This window comes from Phlebotomus papatasi, chromosome 2, assembly GCF_024763615.1.
Source record: "Phlebotomus papatasi isolate M1 chromosome 2, Ppap_2.1, whole genome shotgun sequence".
Lineage (NCBI taxonomy): Eukaryota > Metazoa > Arthropoda > Insecta > Diptera > Psychodidae > Phlebotomus > Phlebotomus papatasi.
This window is the reverse complement of record NC_077223.1, coordinates 111553336-111579929: the sequence shown is the minus strand read 5'-3', so window position 1 is coordinate 111579929 and position 26594 is coordinate 111553336. Positions and strand designations below refer to the sequence as shown.

The 26594-nt window shown below is 29.4% G+C and overlaps 1 protein-coding gene across 5 annotated transcripts in view; it reads right to left on the bottom strand.

The window, feature by feature from the left end:
* The window catches only part of LOC129800871 (potassium voltage-gated channel subfamily H member 7), a 147739-nt gene that overhangs the window by 21636 nt on the left and 99509 nt on the right, over positions 1-26594 (bottom strand). For 2 of the 5 annotated variants that reach the window (XM_055845584.1, XM_055845583.1), the window contains exons 7-10: positions 26260-26396; positions 23728-23742; positions 19883-20020; positions 1195-1344 (exon numbers count right to left, since the gene is read on the bottom strand). In XM_055845584.1, the coding sequence (XP_055701559.1) occupies positions 1195-1344; positions 19883-20020; positions 23728-23742; positions 26260-26396 (440 nt within the window). Of the gene's footprint in view, positions 1-1194; positions 1345-8355; positions 8449-19882; positions 20021-23727; positions 23743-26259; positions 26397-26594 lie in introns of all 5 variants that reach the window. The other 3 variants (XM_055845582.1, XM_055845585.1, XM_055845586.1) reach the window with 2 other exon arrangements.

The window sequence follows — 26594 nt, the reverse complement described above, 5'->3', positions numbered from 1 at the left end:
GAGTAAAAGTCAAGAGTTTCTTTAGTAAAGAATAAAAAACAGTAGGAATGGAGATAGGTATAACCGACGTTGGATCGTAACCCTCTAAAGCCCAATAATGGGTCCTTAAGAGTACCATCAAAAAACTCACATTTACTGTAATAAAACAAACTTTTTATTCGTTTAAAATTGCTTTGTTGCATTTATTTATAGTCTTACTAACATCTCTTCTGAACGTAAATGTGAGTAAACGCAATAAATGTTAATTGAAACGGTGAAAAAATATTTTTTTTTACATGTCTTGACACGTGGTGAACTTTAGAGGATTTTTTAGGACAAATTGTTCTACTGGTGAGCGTTGGAATTCGTTGATCAAATCCTGTGAATCAAACACACAATTTTACCAGATCTTTCGGCACCTATATTGTGTCTTCCTCAGTGATTCTTGATTAGTCTTTTTTTTTAGGATTTGTGTATATAATTTGTCTATTTTCTTGTATATCAGTTTTTTTAGTTTACGAGTGCATTATATTCTTTATTCTCTTCAGAGATACGAATTGGTCCTTCAAGTATTTTCAACTCTGCCGTTAAATTGTGTGTTTGATTCATAACATTCGATCAACAGATTCCAACGCTCATCCGAAGAATAATTTGTCCTACAAAAAAAAAAACAGGTAGGGATCAAGTGGAATTTCACTTTACTGTTCTGACATTTTATAGTATAGGATCGGTTGTGAAGGCCACGGCAGACACAATAAAAGAATTCAACATAATTTAACTGAATTTAAAAAGGATTATGCAAGTGTTCTGTATGAAATACATAATAAAAAAATATATGTATTACATTATTAGAATTAATAACGTGAAACTTTTTTTTACGTTAAATTCCTATTTTTGTAATAAAAATAATGATAAGCAAATATGGCGAATATTTTTTTTTTGCGAAAAACATAATATTTGAAAAAAACTACTGTTGTGAAATTCCTCTTCGTAAAAATGTTTTAGTGTCTCTTGACTTTTTCAACCATAAAAGAGTAAAAATGTCCAATCTTTCAAATGCGAGAAAGAGAATAAGAATAAATAGAAAGACATTGAGACTGAAATAATTAGCAGACCGAATAGAGAATATGAATAATTTAGAAATAAATTCCTGGAGTGACCTCAACCGAGGATGTCTGGTCAAATTTGCTCTGGAAAATCAATACGAAAATTTACCTGCAATTCATTAATTGCCACCCATGAGTTCGAGGGAAATCCCTGGAGCATTGGCACCAGGAATTGCAAACATCCACTCCAGTGTCCAATGAGGAGCATCATGCAAATCAAATTGAAGATTCGCATAAAGACCGAGGCCATGTTGAGGAACTGAAAAGACACAAGTAAAGAGCAGAAAATTTTATAATTGGATTACAAATTTGAAATTTCACGTATTACTCAATTGTTCAAATTTAATTGAATATTTTTATGCCATTTTACTGTGTCTTGATGCTCTGTTTAAAAGTGTATTTATGTGATTTATATTAATTATTTTGAAAAAGAAGTAGATACTTTTTCAAATGAATCCTTCTTCTACGTAAAATTACAATATTTTATATATTTTTTCTTGCTTTTAACAAAACCCTACAAACATTTCGTTACCAGATTAGAAACATAATAAAAAAATAACGTAATTTTATCATTATTAGTTCTAATAATTTGAAAATTACCTTTCCTTGCGTATTTTTTTTTACAAAATGTTTGTGGGGAAAACTTAAAAATACCCTAATAGATAGAATTTCTTTTAATTGTAACAGCAGATAAGATTTAATTTCCAAAATACATCCTATATACTAGAACTAAACTAAAAAAAAAAGAAAATAAAAAATTAAGGATATTCTAAAAAAATATTATATTTAAATTCACAGAGATCATCATACTTAGTTTAGATCATAGGTTTAGAGAACTTGTTATTAATAATAGTTAAATATTACTTTGCGTGTCACAATTTATTTACAGTGTAATTATTTAACACTTTAATGCATCAACTAGAATTCAGAGATACATTGTACAATGTTACTGCTTTACCAGATAAACTTAATCTCTCATTGTTATTTAAAATTTTGTATTATGTTTACCTATTCATAGCATGAGATGGTCAAATTTCCTGGATTGCATTTTCATGTTAAATTTTAAGGTATGACGCTCATTAAAATGGTAAATTATCCGGATTTCCTAAAACATGTGCAAATTGTCCATTTATTGATATTTTATTGTGATGAATATTTTCGTGTAAACGTGGCTCTTGTTGGTGGAATAATTCTGCAATACGAATAGCAATCGCGCTGAAAATTTTCAATTGCATAAAATTTAAGAGAGAGTGTGGTATGATTGATAATCCTGTATTCAATTGGGATTAGATCAGAAAGAAAATTAACTACAAAATTGAAAAGATATTTTTTTAATCCAATTCTTTAAAATTTAACATTGGCAGGAACGTATAAACTTAGAATGCCTTAGCTCTTGATCTCACTTGAAGGTGAAGGCTTCGAAGTAGAAAGCATAGGTTAAGGAAGCAAACTTAAGCCTTAGTTAGTTAAAATAAGAGTTTACAGAACAGCCTTCAATTTTCAGAAATGCAAAAGCTTATATTAAAGGACGTAATTTTTCTATTCAAAAAAGTAGTTCTATACAGAAGATTTATCTAGACGTCATATTTAAAATCGACAAAGTTTGTGTAACTTACAAATTCCTATATTTAGCAAGTCGTAGTTTTTAAGTTTCAAAAACCTGATAAACATTCTTAAAATAATCAATTAAAAGAAATTTACTTTAACTAGCAGAAGAAAACCAAGTAACCTCAAAAATTTTGAGACCCAATAGCATTTTGTTACGGCTGGAAACTCTTCTAAAAAATTACAACCATTTTGTATACCATTTCAATGTTAAAAAAAGGTCTGTTTAAGAGGAGTTTGTGGAAATGCATCTCATTGTGAATCATTGAGTATTTGGAAATTTCCCCTACATATTTGTTTCTGAAACTGAAATATACTCCCGTTGGCATCTTTAATAATTCCGTGCAAGAATTTCGCAGCGAAAATAGAAAAACTAACGCGATTTTTAATTTTATTTCAATGTATTGTAAACGTTTGGAAAGAAGTATTTAATATTAATAAAATACAACAATTAATAAAAATAGGTCACCAGGAATTTTTCTGGCGTTAAAGGTGTTCGGATTGTATCCAGTGAAACTCACTGCACTTGATTTTACGGGCATGGGACTGACAACCTCATCCCGTACAAGAAAAAATAATAATGCATGTCTAGAAATCCCCTTTCGGAAAGGCCTAGTTCCTTCATGGAATGTTGTGCCAGCATTATTATTATTATTATTATTTATTAAAATACAACATGAAATTAAAATTTTAATAGAATAATTTAAAGAGGAAAAAATGTGCTATCTACAATTTTTTTAAAATGAAATCCGTTCAATTTTTTTTTCTTCTTTACCTTTTTCTGTTTATTAGGACTAACAATAGTTAAAAAATCTTTAATTTTTTCAGGTAATTAAAAATATCAAGCGAAGTATATTTGATGATTTCTGGAAATGATCCAAGCCGAAACCTTTCGATTTAACCGTAGTTAAGAGCGATTCAATGATACTACCTCAAAACAAGAGCAATTCATTGTGCTTTTAGATAAAAAGGAAATTAGAGATTGCAGTACAAAAAGATAAAAAGATAAAATTTGATGTGAGTTATAGCATCGGAAAAAGTGAAATGGCAGAAATATTTGTGAAGTTCTTTTCATTTTTGCTCAAGATTAAATAATTGTATTTGCCAAAAAGCTGAAGCAGTATTCAACTTTCTGTAAGTTATTTTCATCCTTATACTTTCACCTTAATCTTTTCATTCAATTTTCTTATACACACACATTATAACGTCCATACAATATTCTATGAATGATAATAAAAGAAAGAAAAAGTTTTCGTGATATACTTTTTAACACACAGTATTATTAAATATTTACAGAGAAAAAATCTTTCTATGAAACTGTGGAGCAAATACCAGAAATGTCGGTATCTAACAACTTGAGCATCATCAAATATTTATTGAATCAATAGAAAATTTCCTGCCTGTCGCTTCCTGGTACTGTATTTAATTATCCTTCAGTTTGATTTGATTTAAACATCAACTCCCCAGTCCATCGCATTAATGAAAATCCCTCTTCCAGGTACAGCATCAATTCCTGGACAACTGACCCAATAATCTCTCTCCGCCTCGGATTTTGTCGACTGTGGCATCTCCCGTGAGATTCATACGAGAACCAAATTGAATTTTAATCACCCCAAAAGCAGCAGGAACTGCCAATTGGATAATCACGATAACATTTTCCAACACAGCAAGTTATGCTGTCTGATTTTCATAATTTTCACATATACTTTTTTGGTCTAAATGAGCTTGCGCTGCCAGAAGCTTTTGCCACGAATCACTAAAAATGTTGAATGGATTTTCATCTAAAGGCATTTCGCAGAGATATCTCTGCAAAATAATTTGAATATGCTTCAGACAATTTTACATTTTCAATTAAAATATATAGAATTCAGATTAACTTGGGATAGAAAGCTTATTCTGCAACTTCTAGCTTGACGATAGAATTTCTTAAGTGAAATGTTTTTCAAGTACATAGTAAGAAACACTTTATAGAAATTCTCCCATTTTATGTAATTAATTATTTTTGTTAAAGTAGTAATTAATAGTTCGTTGAAAGACTGGTTATGTAAACAAAAATTTAAAATGTTCAATTTTTCATTGAAAATAAGTGGTAGAAATTTTATTTGTAAAATGGTTTTCTTTTCTATTTGTAAATTAAGAGCTTGCGAAGCAGCGAAATTCTCATATAAATTTCGAAAAGAAGATACAAAGCGATATAGGTCTTCTGTCGAAATTGAATCACAAAAATGTAATCAGTGTTAAAATAGTTGCGGATAGCATCGCAGGTAATGATTTTGGTCAGGATAAACTTGCTGGAGGTGATTTCTCCATTAACATTCCTTACAATAACTCGTTTACATTGAAGCCTCTATGGAATCTTCCGAGTGACCAATACTGTTTTTCTTTTACAATTTTTCCCAAAGTCTTTAAATTTTTTCCATGTGAGTGATATTTAAAAAATCGTAGATTCTGTAACGCGTTTTCGGTGTAGAATTTTGCAGGTGTAATTTTGTAAGAACAACTTCAAGAACATTGCCGTAACAAATTCCAGATTCACCTTTTGTCTAAAACTTGTAACAATTGAAATATTTTGAAGGAAGAACATTGTCAATGTGGCATTTTGAGAGTGTGGATACTCTGGGTAGAATTTGTATGAATGGCAAATGAGCTTTAGTGAATGCAATTTAGTCACATCCCATACGCTAGAGCAAAGTCTGCATGGAGGTGGCGTCTGAAATATAGGAGTTTGACCTAAATGTGTCACTTAAACACATTAAATGACCTCATCAGATCTCTGACTATAGCCTCAAACGCCCTCCAGCCTGGGGTCCCAGTAGCGGGATACATTTATTTTAAAACGGAGTCTTTTCCATCACATTGCGCTTGACATTAACACCCAGCCAGGTCAGCATCTAAAAAGCATCCCCGCAAAAAACGCTGAATGTTCTTGATCATAGCACATGAATTAACTGCATTCAAAAGCAAAGAAGAAAAAAAGTCGCTGCCAAATCTCTCTATTTGGAGCTATCGTTTAACTTCTAATGTTGCATTTGAATGGCGATATTTTTTTTTTAAATATTTTGTTTGGTAATAATTTATACATCCAATATCATACAGAAATAGTCCTAAGAACACTAAAACCGAAGGTTTCATTTTCATATCATATTCAATTCACCTCTCATTAACCTGTCCTAAAATGCCTGAAATTTACACTGGCTATAGTTTTATGGAAGGGAATACACAATTTCTCTTCGTTAACAAAACAAAAGAAGACTATTTAATAGGGGAGAGGAAGACAATCGATCAAGTATGATTAAAATGACAGAGGCTAAAGAATCTTATTCACATTTATGCTCAAGCTTATGAGAAGGAAAACCCTACAGTAAAACATAGAGAAAAATATTTTAATGATATTATTATATGCACTTCATTCTCAGTAAATTAAATAGGATTGAAATGCAGGATTAAAAGTGTCATTTAGGTTAATATTTTAAAATTCTTTTATTTTTATATTTTAATGGATTGTTCTTATAAAGAACTGATTTTTAAACTCGATAATGCCAATTAATATGGTTCAATATAAATTCTTTAATTTATTTTTCAATAACCTAACTATTTCGGAAACATATGAATTGAGTATGACCACTAGAGGATTCAGAATAAAGCTAAATTAATATTTAAAGTGATAAAATATTTTAATCCTAGCATGTTCTCTGATTGGATAGAGCTGAAAATTATTCAAAGCACTGAAAACTTTAGCCAATCAAAATCACCATGGGATAAAATATTTTATTTTAATATATTAATATTTAATCACATGTCAATAAATGATAAAAATATTATTTCTAATTATGAATCCATGTCTTAAAGGAATACGTGAATTAAAATTCTGAGTAAGTGATGTACAAAATACTAAAGCTTAAAATTTATAAGTTTTAGAAGAATTTTGATTACATTAGATGCTAAAAATAACAAAATGACGTTTTAACCTTTTCTTAAAAAAAAAACATGTTTTACATTTAAGGTTTGACGATAAAAAAAGAAATATCATTACTGAAGTACAAAGGAGATTTCTTCATCTGATTAAGAAGCTTTATTCTTGCTTATGCAACTATACTTATCTTGTAAAAGAAAATTTGCAATATACCTCATATTTTAATTATTAAAGCATTGTGATAAATAAAATTATTTATTTAATATATCTTGTCAGAGGTTGTAATAATTGAACCATGTTGTAAACTAAACATATAATTTTTTGGTGATCAAAATTTATTTAAATTTTTTTTTGTAATCTTATTAATTATATTTTTATGGATTGGTACTAATAGTAGGTAAAATTTTAGGAAATCCACGGATATATTCAAACACATAAAACTTCAGATATTTCTGACTAAGAAAAACTTAATGAAATCTTTGAAAAATAATTAACATAAGTGTTTCATATTTTGAATACCACATTGATAATACTCTGTATCTAAGAGGAAAATTTCAAATAAGGTGAGGCAGTAGTTGTTTCAAGTTTTTAAGAAAATGTTTTAAATTTACGGTGTAGTGAGTGGCCAAAAATGTTTTAAGTGAAGTGTTCTGTGATTGTGTTGTATGAGAAAATGTTGAGAAATTGTATATTTTAGACAGGTCTAAAAATCTATAAGAAAATAAAAAATGTACCAAAGCATACGATTCAGCTTAGAATTGAAAGCAAGTGGCCAAATGCATACAAATGCTCATCTAAGAATGAATTTCAATGAACATAGCACAATACCAAAGTGCAAGTTAGAATAAAAATTAATAAAAAGAAAACATTAAAAGAAGCCAAAATACTCAAAAAAAAAAACAATTTAAAAAGCATGTCAGGTAAATTATCTTTTAAAAACCCAAAAATAATTTCAATACGCCTTCTTCATCGAGTTCAACCTCAAAAAATTGTCATGTCTTTACCATAATTTAATTTACATATAAGATGCAAAAAAGTCAATAACCCAAATACTTTTTGCCAATTGCAAGAGATCAAAAATCAACTTCATGAATAAAATATAAAATGGTATCAAATTTTACTAAAAAAAACTCTGTATAACAAAATTAAATGGGTAAACAAGTCTGCCTTTTGCGGTTCATTTGAGTTGCGATTAGCCAATTATGATAATTAATCAACACTGATAAACTGCTCAAAACGACTAATCGATGGGGATCAGCTGCTTTTTATAACTGATCAGCTGATTGCCATTAATCAGCTGCTCAAAGTAACTAATCGGCACTAATCAGCTGATTTAGTGCTGATTAGCTGATCTCAGTTACAGCTCGGCGTTGATTGGCTAAAATGAGTGACTGAACAGCGACGATTAACCAATTAGAGTGACAGAACAACATCGATCAGCTAATCTGCTACTCATAGTTGACCCATTAAGCACACTTGTTTTCCAAAAAGCTTTATTTTTCAGAATAATAAATTTTTTTAAATTTATTTTTCTGAAACTTGAGAATTTGGTCGATATATCATATTGAAAATAAATTACAGTAATGTATATATATATATATATATATTTTGGTTCATGTTGTATCCAAAAAAATATAGCCAAAAAATTACGTATTTATACGAAGTTATAAGATATATAAAAAAAATATTCAAATGCTAAAAGCGATATGCGGGTAAGCATGTTTTGTTTGAAACGCCTTAAAAAACTTTTACCTTCAGCACAAGATTGCTTTTCGAAAAGCCCTTTTCTTTTTTGACTAATCGTCCTCTTCGATCAGCGCGCTTTTTTTGAAGATTTTGCAGAATCTAGAGCCACCGTTCAAAATAGTTGGAAGAAAAATTTAAATATTATAAAAAAGTGGAATGATTAAAATAATTAACATTATTTTTCTGTCTCTTTCTGTTTTCGCGACACATCACGGTGTAATGCATATATTTAAAAAAAATCAATGAAACTTTATTTTGCAAAGACAGTGTGAAAAAATTCTTATTATTGCAATTTTAAATTTTTCTTAATTTCTTTTGAATTTTTTTTCTGTTTTACTTCTTTCTTACAGAAAATTCTTTAAACATAAAAAAATTGAAAACAAAACAAATATTTATCTTTTCAATTGTGTTTTGTGAAGTATTTTTTGGGAAAAAAACAAAGTAAGTTTTATTGAAATTAAATAAAATTGTTTATTTTTTCTTTTAATATGACAAATAAAATTATATTGGCTCTTTGTTTGAGTTTTGCAATATTTTAAACGAAACTATATTACAATGTTTATACAATAAAAAAATAAATACTCTGACTAAGTTAAATTATATCACATAACCTTTTCCAGTAACCTAATTTCTATATGGAGACATTTACCAAAGAACTTTGAGGTGTAAATCTCTGCTAAATAAAACATATATCATACAAAGTAATCACGATAAGGCATAATTAAAACACACAGAAGTATAGGAACTTTAATCTTTTCACACTCCTACAAAGTCACATATAATATTTTTGCTTCCATATTTTAAGAAATTACATGATTATAGAGCGTAACATTCCCTTGGGCTTAATATTGGAGAAATGCTTTTTTAGGGCTGCGAGAAGACACATCCTTCCGCGAAAGATGATTACTCTATTGATCTAAACTAAAGGTATGAGAAGGTAGAGAGCTAGGTATCTCAATCACAAAACGATGAGAAAGAGTAGTACTGAATATGAAGAGATTCTGTGCACTCAATTTCTTCCACCAGGGCATACATATATATGGCGAGAAAGGAAAATGAAAAAGAAATTGTGGGCTGATTCTTGAGGCATCGGAGAAAATTGTATATATCGAAAAGGCATCAATTCACTCCGTTGACTTCAATATCTACCACCAAGATATCCGATAAAATTGTGTGTGTTGAAGATTTTGACATTGCCATTGAGCAAATCGAATTGAATATAGATTGAGTGGGAATCCTTTTAATGGATTGTTGAGTTTTGTCTTACAGTGGCGATCAAAATTTTTTAAACTCTTTAAAACCGTTTACAGAACTATTATTCCAAGCGCAAAATTAGCGAACTATTTCGTATAGGCTTAGCAGTAACTTGTTTTAAAGACATTTTAGGATGTAACTCACATAAGACCAATTCGACAATTGTTAAAGTTGTTATCCAACTCAACAGTGCTTAGTTTACTATAAACTGAATCTAACGATGGATAATAATTTTCATTATCATATTTTACTTATTTTAAGTAATTCTAGTGACAACCTAATTATGTTTTAAATTTATAGTAAAAAATGGTGAGATACTTGGAAGAGGTACTCTGGAACGGATAAGTAGATATTTTCTTTAAAAAGTCAGTAAAACCGTTTAAAAATCGAAATTAAATCCAGTTTTCGTTTTTATGTGTTTATTATTTGTTCTTAAACTTCCAAAGGTATTCTTATTATCAGTTCTTCAGACCTAAAAGAATGTGAAAAATGTGCGATGATAGGAATATTTAAATAAAAATAAAAAAAAGACTTCAAATCCCTCTAGAATAGCATAAATATTAAATTCTAAAAATCCGATCTTCCACATTGCTTTATCCAAAATTTCACGTTAAATCGTCTAAAGGTAGCGCGCTTTCCTCTATTCTTCCAAGACGAAAAATACCATTTATGAGTTTTAGTACGTGTAAGTGAGCAACTAGCATTGATATTAGTGTAATAGATAAATATAAATAAATTTAATTAAATATAAATATATAAAAGTTTCGAAATTCTCATGTCAAACGTCAGTAAATAGGAATTATAAAAAAAAACCACAATTTGCACGGAAGTATGAATCTTTGTCTTGGTATAATGTATTTAGAATATATTACTTAAAAACAAAAATTTGGCACACAACAAAAAACCTATTATTAATAAATCAATCTTGTAGTTATGATTTATGATTATTATGATCTTATAATATCTAAATAACTTTTGAAATTTAAGCGATTCTTCCTTCTTTTGACACTTAAAAAAGTATATTTTAAAGAGTTTTCAATTGCAAATCGAATTTTTAGTATTCATTAGCAGTAGTAGCTTCTTCCCAACTGTTTAACCCTCCGTTGGAATTTGAATTGACATCATAGATGTTTCTCGGAGCGGCGCCGATTTCTGCTAAGAACGTTACTATTGCTACCTGTGAGTTACCCTATCGGGAGGGGTAGCGTTGAACGGTTTTGGTATTGAGAGTTAGTTCAAGTTGGATCGTCGTAGGATATAGATCGTTAGAAAGAACGCTGAGGATTACAGAGAAAGCTCTAGCGAACAAGACGCTCATCCATGCGATTGACTTGAGGGCTTCCGCCCTTACAGATTACCTAGCGGATTTAACATATTCTTTTTTTAACATAATATTAATCGTTATTTAATAATTTATTATGTAATTATATAAAGAACAATAAATAACGGCTGAACATTAGAAATTATTGTAATAATATTAAGTTATAAGTTAAGTCTTCTATCACCCCTATTATAAGAATTTTTCGTTCAAGAGAAAATTTTGACAAAGAATTTCTTACAATGTGTAGAAGAGGCCGTTAGGTATTAAAAATGTTTCAAGATAAAATCCTGCAAAAGTCTTCCACTTTTTTTCAAATTATTTTATATTTATGAAATATAAGTTTTAGAAAAGAACAATAATGTTGTTTATCAAGGTTTAAGTAGTCATGAGAAAAATCTTTTTAATCCAAAAGAGTTTAAAAACCTGGCTTTGTAAGATTAATTTTCAAATCAATCAAAATTCAAATAAATAAAAAAAAACTTACAATTTTATTATTAGTTTATATTTTTTTATAAAACAAATACGATCCGATCTGTCATGTCTGATCAGTAAAGACCATCCTTAAGTTCTAGAAATAAAGAAAAGCTTACGAACAGGGGGCTGTCAAAGTCACCCGCACTTACAGTAGTTTATATAATTAATTTATAGTACTCCCTCCGTTCCGAAAAAAGTCGTACATTTGTTAAATAATTTTGTTCCGAAAAACGACGTGCATTTGCGATAAAATTGAGATTGAAGAACAATCTTAAGGTAAATGAGTTGAGTACTACAAATATATCTTTTGTATGAACTATTTTCCATATTCAGTGATAATATTGGGGTTGAGCAGCGATCATAAATTAAGGAACCAATGTCTTAAAATTGTCTTATTTCCATATTTTTTTCAAGTGAGTTTTATGTGATGAATAATGAGAGATAGCCACTTGTAATGTTCAGAGGACCCCCCCATAAAACCCTGGGATTATTTATGACCTTCCTTTTCCCCCTACACATCCCCTTCTCCTCTAAAAATATATATTTTGGGTATATCTTCTAAATGGATTAAATGATTTCTTTTATTTTTGGATAAGTCTTAGATAATGTCCAGTCGAACATTTCGTCCATTCGTCAATGACACGTAATGTTACTCCTTCTGACGGTTTTCTAAAGTCAAACTAATTTTTTCCACAATGTTCGATTAATAAAAATCGATATAACGGAATTAACTACTGATCTCTCCTATTACACACTAAAAGTTCCGAACAAATGCTATAACGTTAATCGCAGACCAATTTTTAACAATTAGCTATCTACCGGAGCTCATTGAAAAAAATGCGACAAAAAGTCAATTTTAATGCTTTCGTTCTTTAACTTATAGTCGAGGCAGAACCCCAATATTATAAATAAAGATGGAGGGTAGTTCATACATAAGATATTCACTAATAACAAAAACATTCCCTGAAAGCATTCCCTAATCTTTGATTTTTCCCTAAACGTACGACTTTTTTTCGGAACGGAGGGACTATTAATTTATATAAAAGAATTCATCAAATAATAAAGCAGTAAGAAATTATTTTGATTTTTACGACTATAACGTCTTTTTTGATCGCCACTGTATATTGTATATGAATGTACATTTATTCGCATTTTCCAGATATATCAAAAGTCAAATGAAATGTTGGAAGATTATCAGATTGTACAAGTGAAAGAAAAAGACAAAATTGACATAATTTTAACCACCCTTTTCGTATACATTTGCTGTGGCATTCCAAGTGGTGAAGTGAAAGTGTTACAACAGCGAAATAAACCCCCCATTTCTACCCACAACTCTCAATATTCATCAACCGAAAAGACGTGCTTGGTTTGGAATATTGCCAGATATTTCTTTCATAAATTGACTAGAATAAACAACCACAAATAAAATTCTAAAATGTTCAATTACTAGCGAAACATTGAATCTTGTTATCTTTTCGAGTTCTATACATAAAAAAAAAAGAATGAAAGGTGAAAAGAAACTTTTCTGATAAACACATAAAATGCAACTAATATTTTTGTTTTTACTAAATATCTAAAATCTATTTCACGTTTACATTAGCCAATAATAATAAGGTTTTACGTATAAAAGTTCTACGCAAAGATCAATACAAGTTACTGACATTCTCAACAAATATCTAAGACAGAGAGACTTGTGGTAAATTAAGAGAGTAGTGTAAAAAAGAAGAGTTTTTTAAGCACAACAAAATAGAATAAAAAGGAAACTACAGAGAGAAATTGTTAGAAGTTTAAAAAGAGTGTATTTAGATTTAAGATCAAGAAAGAGGATTGTTTTCTGATTAAAAAAATATAAAAATTGTATTAAACAGTCGAAAAACATAAATCATGACAGTTAGGTGTTTCAAAAGGAATTAGAAGAAATATTAAAATCAAAACATTATATCAATAAAGAATATTTCATAAAACACGGCAAAACGTTGATTTTATTGACCAATAAAATTATTCGATGGACAACGACAATTAATAAAATGAAGATATAGAATTAAATTCTGCTTACCCAAATACCGCATTTTATTTTTTTGTTTTTGTTTTTTGTTTTTGTTTTTTAATAGGTACGTATTTTTGCAGCAATTAGAGATGGGAAGTGAAAGAAAAAGCAAGTCATTTTTCTTGGACACTTTTAATCAGAAAGTGACAATGACAAAAATGTGAATGGAAGTTGGATAAAATGTTCTCCAATAAAATATTTTTAAAAAAATCGTTTAGAAAAATTCTAGAGAAAAAATCACTAACTAAAATAGAATGGGAAGTATAGGTAAGAGTACTAAGTAAGAGACTATCTTTAAGATTTATCTTTTTATTTTTGGAAACTTAATTGTTCATCCTAGGAGTAAATTAAATGGTACAAATCACTTTTTTAAAGTTAATTTCAACAATTACTCACTACAAAATCCAACTCTTGGCCTCTTATTCATTTTTTTTTAAACATATTCTTGCGGTAGAAATGTTAAGTAGAGAGTGAAAAATACATCTTCATTAGTGCCAATTAAATTGATGTTGCTGAAAGCGCTTAATATTTTGCTCCCCATGTCTGTACTGCATCTTTCACCATTACAACAATGTAATTTTCAACATCATACACTTTCAAAACAAAGCCACCCATAGACTGTTTTTCTTAATCAGTGTCAAAAGTACCCGTAAATAGGGTAACTGATTGAGAATCTGAGAAAAAGTCCATAGGGGAAACTGGGGCACCACCAAACACGGGGTAGCACCAAACACTGCGATTTTTTAATCAGATATTCGACTTCTAAGGGCAAGACCTATAGGAATTTATAGGCACTATAGGGATGCTTGTCTACTGAAGAAATGGTTGAGATAGTCCAAGTAGTTAAGAAATAAAAATTAGTGTTTGGTGGTACCCCGTGTTTGGTGGTGCCCCAGTTTCCCCTAATTTTGAATTTGATGTCTGTTTTCTTTGAGAAAGTAAACATTTTGGCATAGATTCTACAATTTATTAGTTGTTTTTGTTATGATTTGTAAATGAATTTTAAGCTTTGATAACAGATGATGTCTATTATTGTGATGGTGATAGATAACAAATGATCAACCGGCGCATTTTTGCGGTTCTAATATATGCATTTTACTTCAAAATGACAACAAATTAGAAGAATATTAAAAATTCAATTTAAAGTCATACACTTGTAGTGTAATTTCTCAAGAGTTTAATGTTATACAGGGAGGTGGAACTACTTTAAGAAGTGGTGTTACAATGATATATGATTTTTTTTTTGCATATTTGTAGAGGAAATTTGGTTCTAGCGTAATTAGAATAACAAAGCAATTGAGGAACTGAATAGAGTTATAGTGTTTGAGCACATTGACGAGATCTTGGAATTTTTACAATTCTGAACCAGTTCCTAAAAGATAGAAATCAGGTGAGTAACTGGTGGTTTCTATAGATTATGAACCGATAATGAATAGATAAGTAATTTTCATCTGATATTCAATAATATTACTCCTATAAGCCATTTTCAGACAGTATCTTGAGTGATTCATAAATCCTTCCAAATTAGTTGTGAATCTGTAATTTTAAAATAAATTGCATCGTGGGGGGTACTGTGTGATATCCTAGAACTCGTGAACATTTTGCTTTTCCCATTAAGTGAACTGTTAATATAGGTGAATTACTTAAAGTATTATTGAGGTATAGCATCCAAGCCACGAGTCTAAGCATCCTAAAAAACCTAGCTCAGTTCCACCGCCGTCGGCTATCCCTTTATACAGCAATGAGTTGCTTTGCTAGTGTTTTCAAAGACTTATTTCCAAGACTAAATTTTTATAAAAACGCGTAAAATATTTTCCAAAACTATGTTTCTAACCTCCTAGATTAATACCCAAACAGGTTGAAATTATGATAAACCTTTTTTATTTGGTTCAAAAGAAAAATTCTATTTTTTTTTTCAAATAGATAGCTGCATGTGATAAATGTCAAAATGTGAAGACGTCTAATGAGTTGATTTAGTGTATGCATTTTCTAAATATTTATATCCATTTTGAATATAATATTTTGAATCTTGTAATATTTTTTAACAAAATCTTTATAAAATGTTTACTTTCTTCCAAAAATTGAATTTGAAATCTATTTCAATTAATTTTCATTCGATTCATTTACAAATAATAAAACAACACGTGCCCTTAATATTTCAAACTTAAAGTATAACTTTGAAGTTCAATTTAGACTGTTTTGTTTTGAAAACATGTTTAAAAATCGGTGGATGAGTGCAAGCGAGACGGATATAACTAGATTTCACTGGAAATGTCAAGTATATGTTTATAAAAACGAAAATAATTTTTTCTTGCTCATAAGACAAACTTAGTTAGTTTGTAATAAATTTAAAAGCATTTAGTGAACCAATTCAATATGTAGTATCTGTAATCATAAACTTTGCACAATTTGAGCAGCAACAAAAAAAAATATTATCGCATCTATTCAGCAAAATTTTTACTCACACAAATATTAAAAAGTAAAATCCAAATCATATTATTGATTTTCTTATATAATAGAAGATGACTGTATTTTGGTAAATTGTAAAAAAGCAAATAACAGAAAAGGGCAAGAAACGAATGTAGCAAAGATATTTTCATCTCCACACAAAAGATTTTCCAAGCAAATATAATGAAATTTTCTCTTACGAAAACAAAAGTCTCACAGTAAATTTTCTGCAACATCTCTCACTCTATCATCCATTCTCTTCCTTCCTCACAATTTAGACATGAATAGGAAACTTTACAGGGATGATTGTATACCCGAGTAGCAAGATTTTACTCTACTGTAGAAATTATATTAAAAATGTTATTCAATTTCATTGAAACGATTTTTGGTGTCTCTCTAACCATTATCTAAAGTTTATTATATTACGTTATTTTTTATTTATAAACAATTACGTCAAAAATGTCTAAAAACTGTCAGACTTCATTTTTTTTTCTTTTTAGAAAAATAGCGTAATTAATTTAAATAAAATTAACGTTAATAAGTAAATTTTTCCCATTGTGATATAATTAACAACATATGGGGTAAGGTATTTCATCATCATTCTACTTTTCTGCGTGCAAATTCAACATTTTATTAAAATAAAGATCCTTCATTTTAATTCAGATTCAGATTTTTCTTTATAATGTATAAAATTACGAAAACTGAAAATTTTACTATTGATTTTGCAAATATTTCAAGGAATTTGAACATTCTCACTTTAGAAAATAACATAAATAAATAAATAAAGAAGGGTAAGCTTTCCGTGGGACTAACGCACCATTGAGAGGCTGTGTTTATTCAACATATACCATATACGGTGATATTTATTTTAATAAATATCTTATTATGACGTGGAAGTTATATATCAGTTAGAAAGTATGATGAGTAAAGTCTAAATAATTATTAAGATTACTCGTTAAAATAACGGTACACTGACATTAGTTTGCTACTTGGGTAGGTACTGTATAAAAGATAAGCTTTTTATTCAGAGCAGAGAAAGCTCAATTAATGGAAATCAAATGGATACTGATCCATTTGCTTGGATGGTAGAAATGTATTAGAAATTGAAGAGTATTGAAATACAAAAAAAATGGAAGAGAATGTCATGTACAAAGTTAAAAAAAAATGCGAAGAAAATATTAGAGATGCATAAGAGAATAGATTCTGTAGTGAGTAAGAGGAAATATATATAAATGCAGACTTTGCGGTTAGCTGGTGAAAACTATACAAAAAAAGAATAGAAAATAGTCTCAAAAGTAGGACCTGTTAGGTCATAAATCAATCCTATTATTACGTAAAATCTCTCTCTCAACTTTTATTTAATGTTTTAAGAGAAGAATCCTTTGTCTACATCTGGGGTAGAAATATTTCATTAAATATCGAGTTATTACTAAAATCTTCACCACGACTGTAATTTTTTAAGCTTTTGAGTTAAACCGAAGAAAAAATTGCAATAGATTTATCAGGGGGAAAAAGCTCTTGAAGCGCTGTATTATACACAAGATGTATATTTGCATATGAGATATATTTAATTAATTATAATTCGTCTTCATTTTTAATAATATACATTTTAAGCAATATAAAGCTGTAAACACGCAATTGAAAGTGAAAGACAAAAAATATAAAAATAAACTCAAATAAGCACAGTAAGAGTGAGTTAATAAGTTACAGAATTTGATTCTTTTTTATATACCAATTTTATTATTGACTCTTTTAAAAGAGCTTTACAAACTTTCTTTTATTGTATCTTGCTCTTTCAATCGCTAAGTTTTTTTTTTTTTTTGAAGCAGCAAATATTGTGAAAGAATGCAAGGACGCAAATCACCATTACTTTCGACATTGCGTTAATTTACATTGCTCTTGAACAACCCTATCTAATTTATAAAGAAAATATGTAATATATACTATAAAGAGAAATGCAGAGAAATAAAAATATACGGAATGCAATCACCAAGAAATAAAGAACTATACAATTAGTGGTAGTTTTTAAACGTTATTATTTTTTTTAATTGCCTTTGTAGCACAGTGTCTTGTAAAACTATTCAAACGAAGAAGTATATGATAAACTTTTAAAGAATATAATAATTGGTAAATCTTAAGAATGTAACAAAGGTAAATAATAGTTCGCATCAGTAAGAACGTTGTTAAAAAAAAAAACCGTAAAATTCTCTATTTGCATCAAGTTATCGGCCGGATTCCATATAATTAAAAAGAATCCTTTAAATTCACACAGCTTCAGTATAGAAGATATCTAGTTAAGTTGATCAATTTAAAATTTTATAAACAGCATGCAAGTCTTCAGTTTGTAGTTATTTAAATGGTTCTGTATAATTATGGGCAATAATTGAAACAGAACAATTAGTTTATATGGACTTAATTTGTTTGAACATCCTTAATTCTACGTCAGAACAATAACTAAAATTTTACTGATTTAATTATAAATCAAAATGAAAGTATGGTGCAGGAGTTTCGACGTTATGGTCATCTTTAATTATATTACAGAATTACGTTCATCATAATGAAAAAATAAAAGAATTATCAATAAAAATTGTGATGTCGACCTAGTCAGGGAAACATAACGCCTTTTGAAGGGAGATTTTGAATAACAATAAAATAATAATAATGCTGGCGCAACATTCCATGAAGGAACAAGGCCTTCCCGCAATGGGATTTCTAGACATGCATTATTATTATTATTTCTTGTACGGGATGAGGTTGTCAGTCCCATGCCCGTGGAATCAAGTGCAGTGAAGCTCACTGGATGAAATCCGAACACCTTTAACGCCAGAAAAATTTCTGAATAACAATATCCTCATTAAAATTGATATAAGAATTTGCTCTAAAAAGGAGAGATAAATCTATACGACACAATCATCAAATTTCATTTATACATTGTTATTTTTAAAAGCGAGATCATGGGTAACTCTTAGAGAAGCTCCCATAATCTAATTTCTACCCATTTATCCTAATTGAAAGTGGGGATCTAAGTGACGCAATAGGCAAGACCGTTGGCACTTAGGCGGATAGATTTCCGTCTTGACTCACAGTAATGTTGTAAGTTCTAGTCCCGCCCGGAGATTTGAATGTTTAGAAAAATACATTTTCACTGTGATATAACGTAATAAAAATTCACCGCCTTCGCCTAACAACTCCGGGAGCATGGAAGAAGTATTTTACACCACGGGAAGGCACTCCTGGACGGTCTACAATGGACTTAGCAGATTCTTCCAACATGGGATATGGCATTGCAAAATGATTACCTTGTAATATAAATATCTCGATACGATTAATAATAATAATAAGACATGAAGGTAAGAACACAAATAACTTTTTTTCCATGTAAATATTTTATATTTACAAATATACTCTTAAGAAATATGTTCTTATCTACTATAGGTCACGTCCCAGTCGTGAATTATTTATAACAACGATCTTACATTATAATTTTCAATGTATGTAAGGAGGTTCACATCATCTACTCGTGTAGGCTATGCCTCTTTTAAGCTTATCAAATAAAAAAGAAGAATTAGTGTAAAAAACAATTTATAATACTTCATTGTCCTAATAATTCTACAAGACACTGTACAAACTCAGCATATCGGGTGCTATTTTAATTTTATGTGCACTCCGTGCACTCTTAATTGTACGTATAGAAAAAAAAATGCTGTTCAAGTGGTTTTCAGTCCCCCTCCAGGCTATGAATAATATCCTGATAAAGTGTTCTCTTGACTATATCCAATTATTATTCTTCGATTCATTATTCATCAATTTCTTTAAGTATGTAAGATAAATGGGAACTATTGATTTTCAATACAGCACACTCTTACATCAAAACTTAATCTCAATTGAAGAACATAGAGGGAGGTTCTCTCCATCCAAATTATAATTTCAAATAGATATTCTAAAATGCTGAATAATATTTTTGAGAATAATTAAAGGTTAATACTTACATAGACTTCCTCCCATTGCGACACGTACCGAACGAGACGAGATAATCGTAAGAGACGAACTAGTGATAGAAGTTTGGCTAATCGAAGGATTCGTAGTGCTCTTCCGGCGTGCAGTATTTGAAAAGATTCCGAAAAATCCTGAAAATTTGCCATAAAGTTGCTGTATTAGTTTAAAAAAAAAATAGAAAGCAATTGGATGATGGAGAAATGGGAGAGAAATGATAAAATTCCATGTCAAAAATATCCAACATGAAAATCGAAACAGAAACTCAAAACTCAATATTGTTAGTAGAAAATGGATTTTTTGGGTTAAATATTTGAAAGAGAGCAAAAATTCAATTAAGCACACAATGAACGAAAATCATAAATATCTTAAGCGAAATGTTGTTAAAGTGCATTTTTGGCTTTTGGCAATTCTGAATTCTTAAGCACACAAATGTAAGGACCCTCCCCATCTGAAAATGTTGAATGTTTAGTTATTGTATGTATTATAAATTATCAAGCACCAGTGGCAGAATATTGGCCTAATGTGAACTTTATAGAGAGAAAAGTTATATTTTACACCTGACCTCATACACTGGATTATTAAAGCTCCAAAACTGCTGAAACTTTTTTCCTTCACTAGAAATCATTTTTATTATTCATCAATGAACGTTCTTGGACTTTGAATGTCAAACGAAGTTTTCCCCAGTTTCCCCAAAAAGTTCAAAGAAAGCACCATTCGCTCTCCCTCTCTCACAAAAAAAGAAGCCCAAGAAAAGCCTTGAATTGGTTATGCATGCAAAAGAAGAAATCCGTGATAAGTCCTGATAAGCTTGTGACTTATGAGATTCTTATCAAAATTAATAAGACTTTAGTAGGTATCTTGGACTAATTTGTTGACAACTTAAATTTTCAGTCTACAATATAAGTTCATTCCGAATAATTTTTATTTTTTTAGGAACAGCTACAAGTTAAAATTATCTCCATAACAATATCAAGCGTTGCCGTTTTTAAACCATCCCAAAAATATTAAAACGATTTTACCATTTTTTTTGTAAATCAAGAAAAACTGCGGTATATAATTAAAAAAAAAAAACTATTCTTAGTTCCACTGCCTAAAATTTCTACTCATAAGGACAATTACCTCTATATCATTTTTTTATAGTAATATCTCACCCTTGTTAAAAACCTCAAGTTGATATATTACTTCTTTTCTCTTTCACCTGTGATTTCGCTAAGAAGATTTAATAAATACGACCAACTCAGACAATTGCTGACCCTAGACATCCAGCTCCAAATATTCTTCAAAAATATTATAATCTTAATCTAGGAGTATCAAGAAATCATTCTCCTAAATATAGAATCGATTAGCCAAAGTCACATTTTACTTTGATAACAGTAACCGTAACTTAAAAGAATTTCAACCAACTGCCCACAATTGATGGATGAATAGTTTTTTCTTCTTGACATTGCTGTTTGAACTCAACGTACAAAACCAGTTGCATTGAAAATTCACCTCAAAATACATTAATCTTCCTAACCCAGTTTTACATTCACGATCTCGCAATTGCAACAAATTGTTTGAGCATAATACAAATCGAATGAGACTGAAAATGTAGTTCATGGGTGAAGGAGCTATTATTGAAAAGAAACTTCAATGTCTCACATTAAAGTATATTTCTCACCTTCCGCTTTTTTCTCCATACCCTAACGAACCTTCTTTCTACTTTCCCTGGGTAATTGTAGAGTACTTAACTTAACCCCTACCCCCTTCCCCATTCTCAGATTAATCCCTCGACCACACTATGTGGTTAAAAATTCTTAAACAATCTTTTTCAACTTTCACTCATAAAGTGCAAATTCAATTATTCAATGTCACATATTCCAAAAGTGAACCATTTTTTGAAAACAGTTGAGAGAAAGAGCATATTGCACGCGAATATTAAAACTGGGGGCACTTGATGTTAAGGATACGCTTCACATGTTTGATTAAGAGTTTCTGTCACTATGTGAAGTTCAATTTAATTTACAAGTTGGCTAATTAGTTGTGATAATTATTATTATACAAGAATCACGTCCTCGTTAAAAAATAGTTCACTTAATAGTATTCCGCATCAGGAAATTCATTCCCTTAATTTTCATTTGACAATAAAATGCTGTGCTGATACGACATTTTTGATTGAAAAATTATGTCAAAATCACCAATTCCTCTTTGATAAATGGTCATGCATCTTCTTTTTAAAAAAATTCAAACATTCACATGACTGAAAAGAATGAGGAAGAAATCTGAATTAAGTGGAAAAAGAAAACATACAGAGATATAAGAAATGTGATAAATATGATTTGAAAAAGACATTAAGGAGCAAAAATTTCTGTTAATATTTGTGATATTTTATGGCCTCTACACATTTTGAGAAATTTTTGTCAAAACTTGCTTTTTTGAAGGAAATTCACTGCAGCGTTTGACGTTTCCAAATTTCTGTCAAAAACGCAATTTTTGACGAAAATTGCTCCCAATGTGTAGACGCCTTTAGCCGAAGTTATTCTTGTTTCGAAAATGGTCAAAGGAAATATTATAACAAGCGATTTATATATTTTGGCCATAATTAAACAGAAAAACGGCAATATAATTTTTCCATTGTGCTCTTTGTCATTCTCAAATAAAACGCTTATAATAAATTATTAAGAAAATTTTTTATATTATTAACTTTAAATAAAATTTTGCACTACACGCAATCAATTACAGTGGTTTTGACACCTATATGATTTTCAATCCTAAAGGATAAATGTAAATTTGTGTAAATGAGATTAAACCCTACATATCACACGATCGATATCATATTCCATGATGTGATTGATTTTTATAAATAGACTAACTGGAAAAAATTGTATGGATTTCTCCTATTTTCGGATTTCTATTGCGATAATGTTTTTTTTTTATTTTTATTTTACGACTGATTTTTGGGAATTATCGGATTGATTTCATTCCATTTTGCAATTGCTTTTTTTTATTTTGCAAATAATTCTTGAAGGTGATTTTTCTAGCGATTGATTCTAAGTTATGCGATTGCTTTTTACATTTTTTTGATTACCATTTGAGGGTATATCATTCAAGACTTTCTCCTTTTATAAACACAATTGCGAAATTATTTTCATGGTTCTACAATCCTTATTTTGACTCAGTAATCGATTAAAATTTTTAGTGCATTTAGATAAAGCTTCTCTTTAAAAAAAAAACAACAAATGTGATTAAAGTATGACAATTGATTGAACACAAAAAAGTGATTTTAATTTTCTAACACGTGTAGCTAATTTCTGGTAAATTTTCTACGTCAAATATTTTATATACACCACAAACTTGGAATGAATACAACATTAACCGCTGAAATGGTAAGTATATCTGTATTCCAGGAATGAATAAATTGCCATAGAACAATTCGGTTTCATATGCTTGGAACTATAAATTTTGTATGCCTGCCTTTAGAAAATATTCTGTGTCAAATTCCACGAAAGGAAAAGCATGAAAACATTACCATTTCCTTCATGCAAAATTTTATTCATTTGAATACTAACCTGTTGACAATTTTCCCTCCAAAATTACTATTCGTGTCATGTTTTGAGAATTTTCTTACTACAACTCTCTGTCACTTTGACCATTTTCAACTGACTTCTGGCAAAGACAGTATTATTTTAATATTTTAGAAGTTGAATTTAAAATAGAATATAAAGAACTTCAGCAAATTATTGCTCCTGAATTTAGAGATCAAAGTTTCGCGAAAAGAAATGAAACAGCAAGACAAATGGAAGATTTATGAATAAAAGAGTATTCAAAATAAAAAAAATCAAAATAAAAAATAACATACCGATGAGGCAATGTACTGGAAAAGATAAAAAAAAAAGTTTGTGAATAAATTTCGATAATATGTCGTCTAATCTAATACGATTTTTTCCTCTGCTTCAAACCATGATCGCAATTAAAATAAAATTTATATCGAAGGTAAGAATAAATTCCGCTAAACTTTGGGGATCAAAGAACCAAGTACTCCACTGTGCATTATTCACCATTTAAAACCAAAAGATATTTCCACTATGATCCTAAAAATAGTTTCTGACGCTATGTTTCGTTATAATGTCTGCGGCTGATTTTTTTAGTGAAAAAGTCTGTCTACCTCGAGGGAATTTCAGTTGAATAAAATGTGGATTTAAGCTATGATTTTGGTGGTGAAGTAGTGTAAAAGAAAATACAGCTAAGAATTAATGTTAATTTTCTTAGTTGTCGTTGTACTAGTAAAAAACGCGTGAATATTTATACACTCGAATTGAGAATTGAAAAGCTCTGAAGGCATTTTTTTGCTACCAATAACTAAAGTGGTGAAGAACATTTTTATTGTACAACTCATAAATTCCCCTTTAATTATTCTTCCACGAGGTTTGCTGAAGACAACAATGGTCTGGCAGGAAAAAAAGTAGTATACTACAGAACTCTCCTTGAGTTTCATTAACTAACTTCTTATTCCGCGAGAAAGTTCCCTCCCGCGTAAACTCATTAAAAGACTTTTTCCTTTCTTTCTTGTATTCTTTGCTTATGTGGCTTTTGAGCAAAACATTAAAGCACACAGGAACATTTTTCACAGTCTGTTTAGAATATGTAAATTGAGTGTTCTTCACAATTAAGCCACAAACATTGATTGTTATTTGGCAAAACGCAAATTTTAGACAAGTTGCTCAAATTGCGGAAGTTTCGCGAATAAGGAAGATTTTCACAAATTTTAAATTATTTCGTAGTATCACGAGATACACTCACCACACTCACAGTATAAAGCAATTAAAATGCATCCCAAAGAAATATTATTTACTAAATATTAATTGAAATAAAATTCCCAAAATATATTCTTAAATCTTAACGTGTTTTAAGGGGTTATGTGGGTCAAAAAGATTGAAAAACACCACATTTTCTCTATTAATTTTGACATAATTTTCTTATTGTAATTGAAGTGCTTAAGCATATAAAGGTACAAATTTAAAAAATATTTTCTGAAATTTTTATTTAAAAATTTTAAAAATTCAGCGTTGAGACCTGATTATCGGAGACCTTTTTTGAAAAAAACAAAAACATACTTTTTGGTGGAAAAATTTCTTAGAATATATTCATCTGACGTCAAAGAATTAAATATTTCCTGTTAGCTGATGAGTTAAGTTCGTACTTGAACGGCAGATTTTTTTTAAATGAAATTTGGATTTTTGACAAAATTTGAAAAAAGATGTCAAGGAAATATGCAGTTTTTTTTAGACAGCAAGACCCACGTAACCCCTTAACTCAAACCGAATAAGTGTTGTATTTACGCAAATTGCTCGAAAATTCATTAAAATGCGTAAATTTATAGTAAAAATAATTGACAGTAGAATCTAAAATATATCTATTGCTCTTATAAATATTGCAAATAAATTGTCCATTCTGTAAAATATTTTTGTATTGTTATGTCAAATTGGTTTCGAAAACAAATGGCATGTTTAGATTCTAAAAACTATACTCGAATTGAAAGCCTTTCAATCGTTTTCAAATCATTTAAATTATAATCAAAAACTAATTCTTTAAAATGGTTGAAGTAATTTTAATTAATATTTTATTTAAAAAGCCAGGTTTTTTTATGAATCCCTCCATTCTTATATAAATAGAGTTGAAAGTTAAATATTTAGTGTCAAAATTAAAGGCTTCGCATTATGATGTAAAGGTATTAGACGCCATTAAAGAAATTTGGTAGTATGCTTCAAAAACATACATAAAAATTTTCTATATTTAAAGATCTAAAATGCCTTCCGGACCAGATTTAGAATTAAACAAAAATTAAAATATTTGATATTTGCATTTCAAATTTGTTATTCTGAAGTTTGTCAAATTTCCACTAAGGCATAAAGACATTTAACACCTTAAAATTAAAGATTTTTATTAGAGAATCCAAATCAATTTATGAAGGTTAATATAAATGTAAAATTAAATCTTGCCTTAGAATTGAAGACTAATACATACATACATACAATTATATTTGGTTTCAATTTAAATTAGACGTCTTAATTGTTTAAATTTTCTACCATATCTCGTAATATACTAAATAACTTTTGAGAAAATCTTCCACATCCTAAAGTCACGTTATAAAATTAAGCGAGGAATTTTGAGGCTGAAACGCAAAAATTTATCATATAAACAAATAATATTTAAGTAGAAAGCAAACACTATTCCTAAAGATAAATCATCGATATTGTGTTTTGCAAATTCGGTTGATTTCTTAAGTTGCGCACTTGCACTTCAAGAAGAAAAAATAACCAAAAAAACTAACCAAAATAAAAGAAAGGTCATGATAGTATTGTCCAATAAATTTGAGCTTAAACCAACTTACCTGATTGAAGATGAGAAAAATGTAGTCGAGTGGTATGGATGAAATTAAATCCAGAAAAAACCATGTCTTAAGGTAGTGTTTCGCTATAATCTTAGGATCTAATATCACTTGCTCCGCATTATCTTGCTGCATTATACCTAAAAGATGTCACAGATAGAACAGTACGAGGAAGGAAAAAAGGTAATTTTAATTGGAAGTTATGTCTACAATCCCATCACATTTTCCTATGTAACACATGTATATATGTTCAAATTGTTTCTATGATTTTTTCTTGTGTTTCAACATGGCATGATTTCTTGCAATATATTGTGTAAAAAGGTAAAAGGTTAATATGG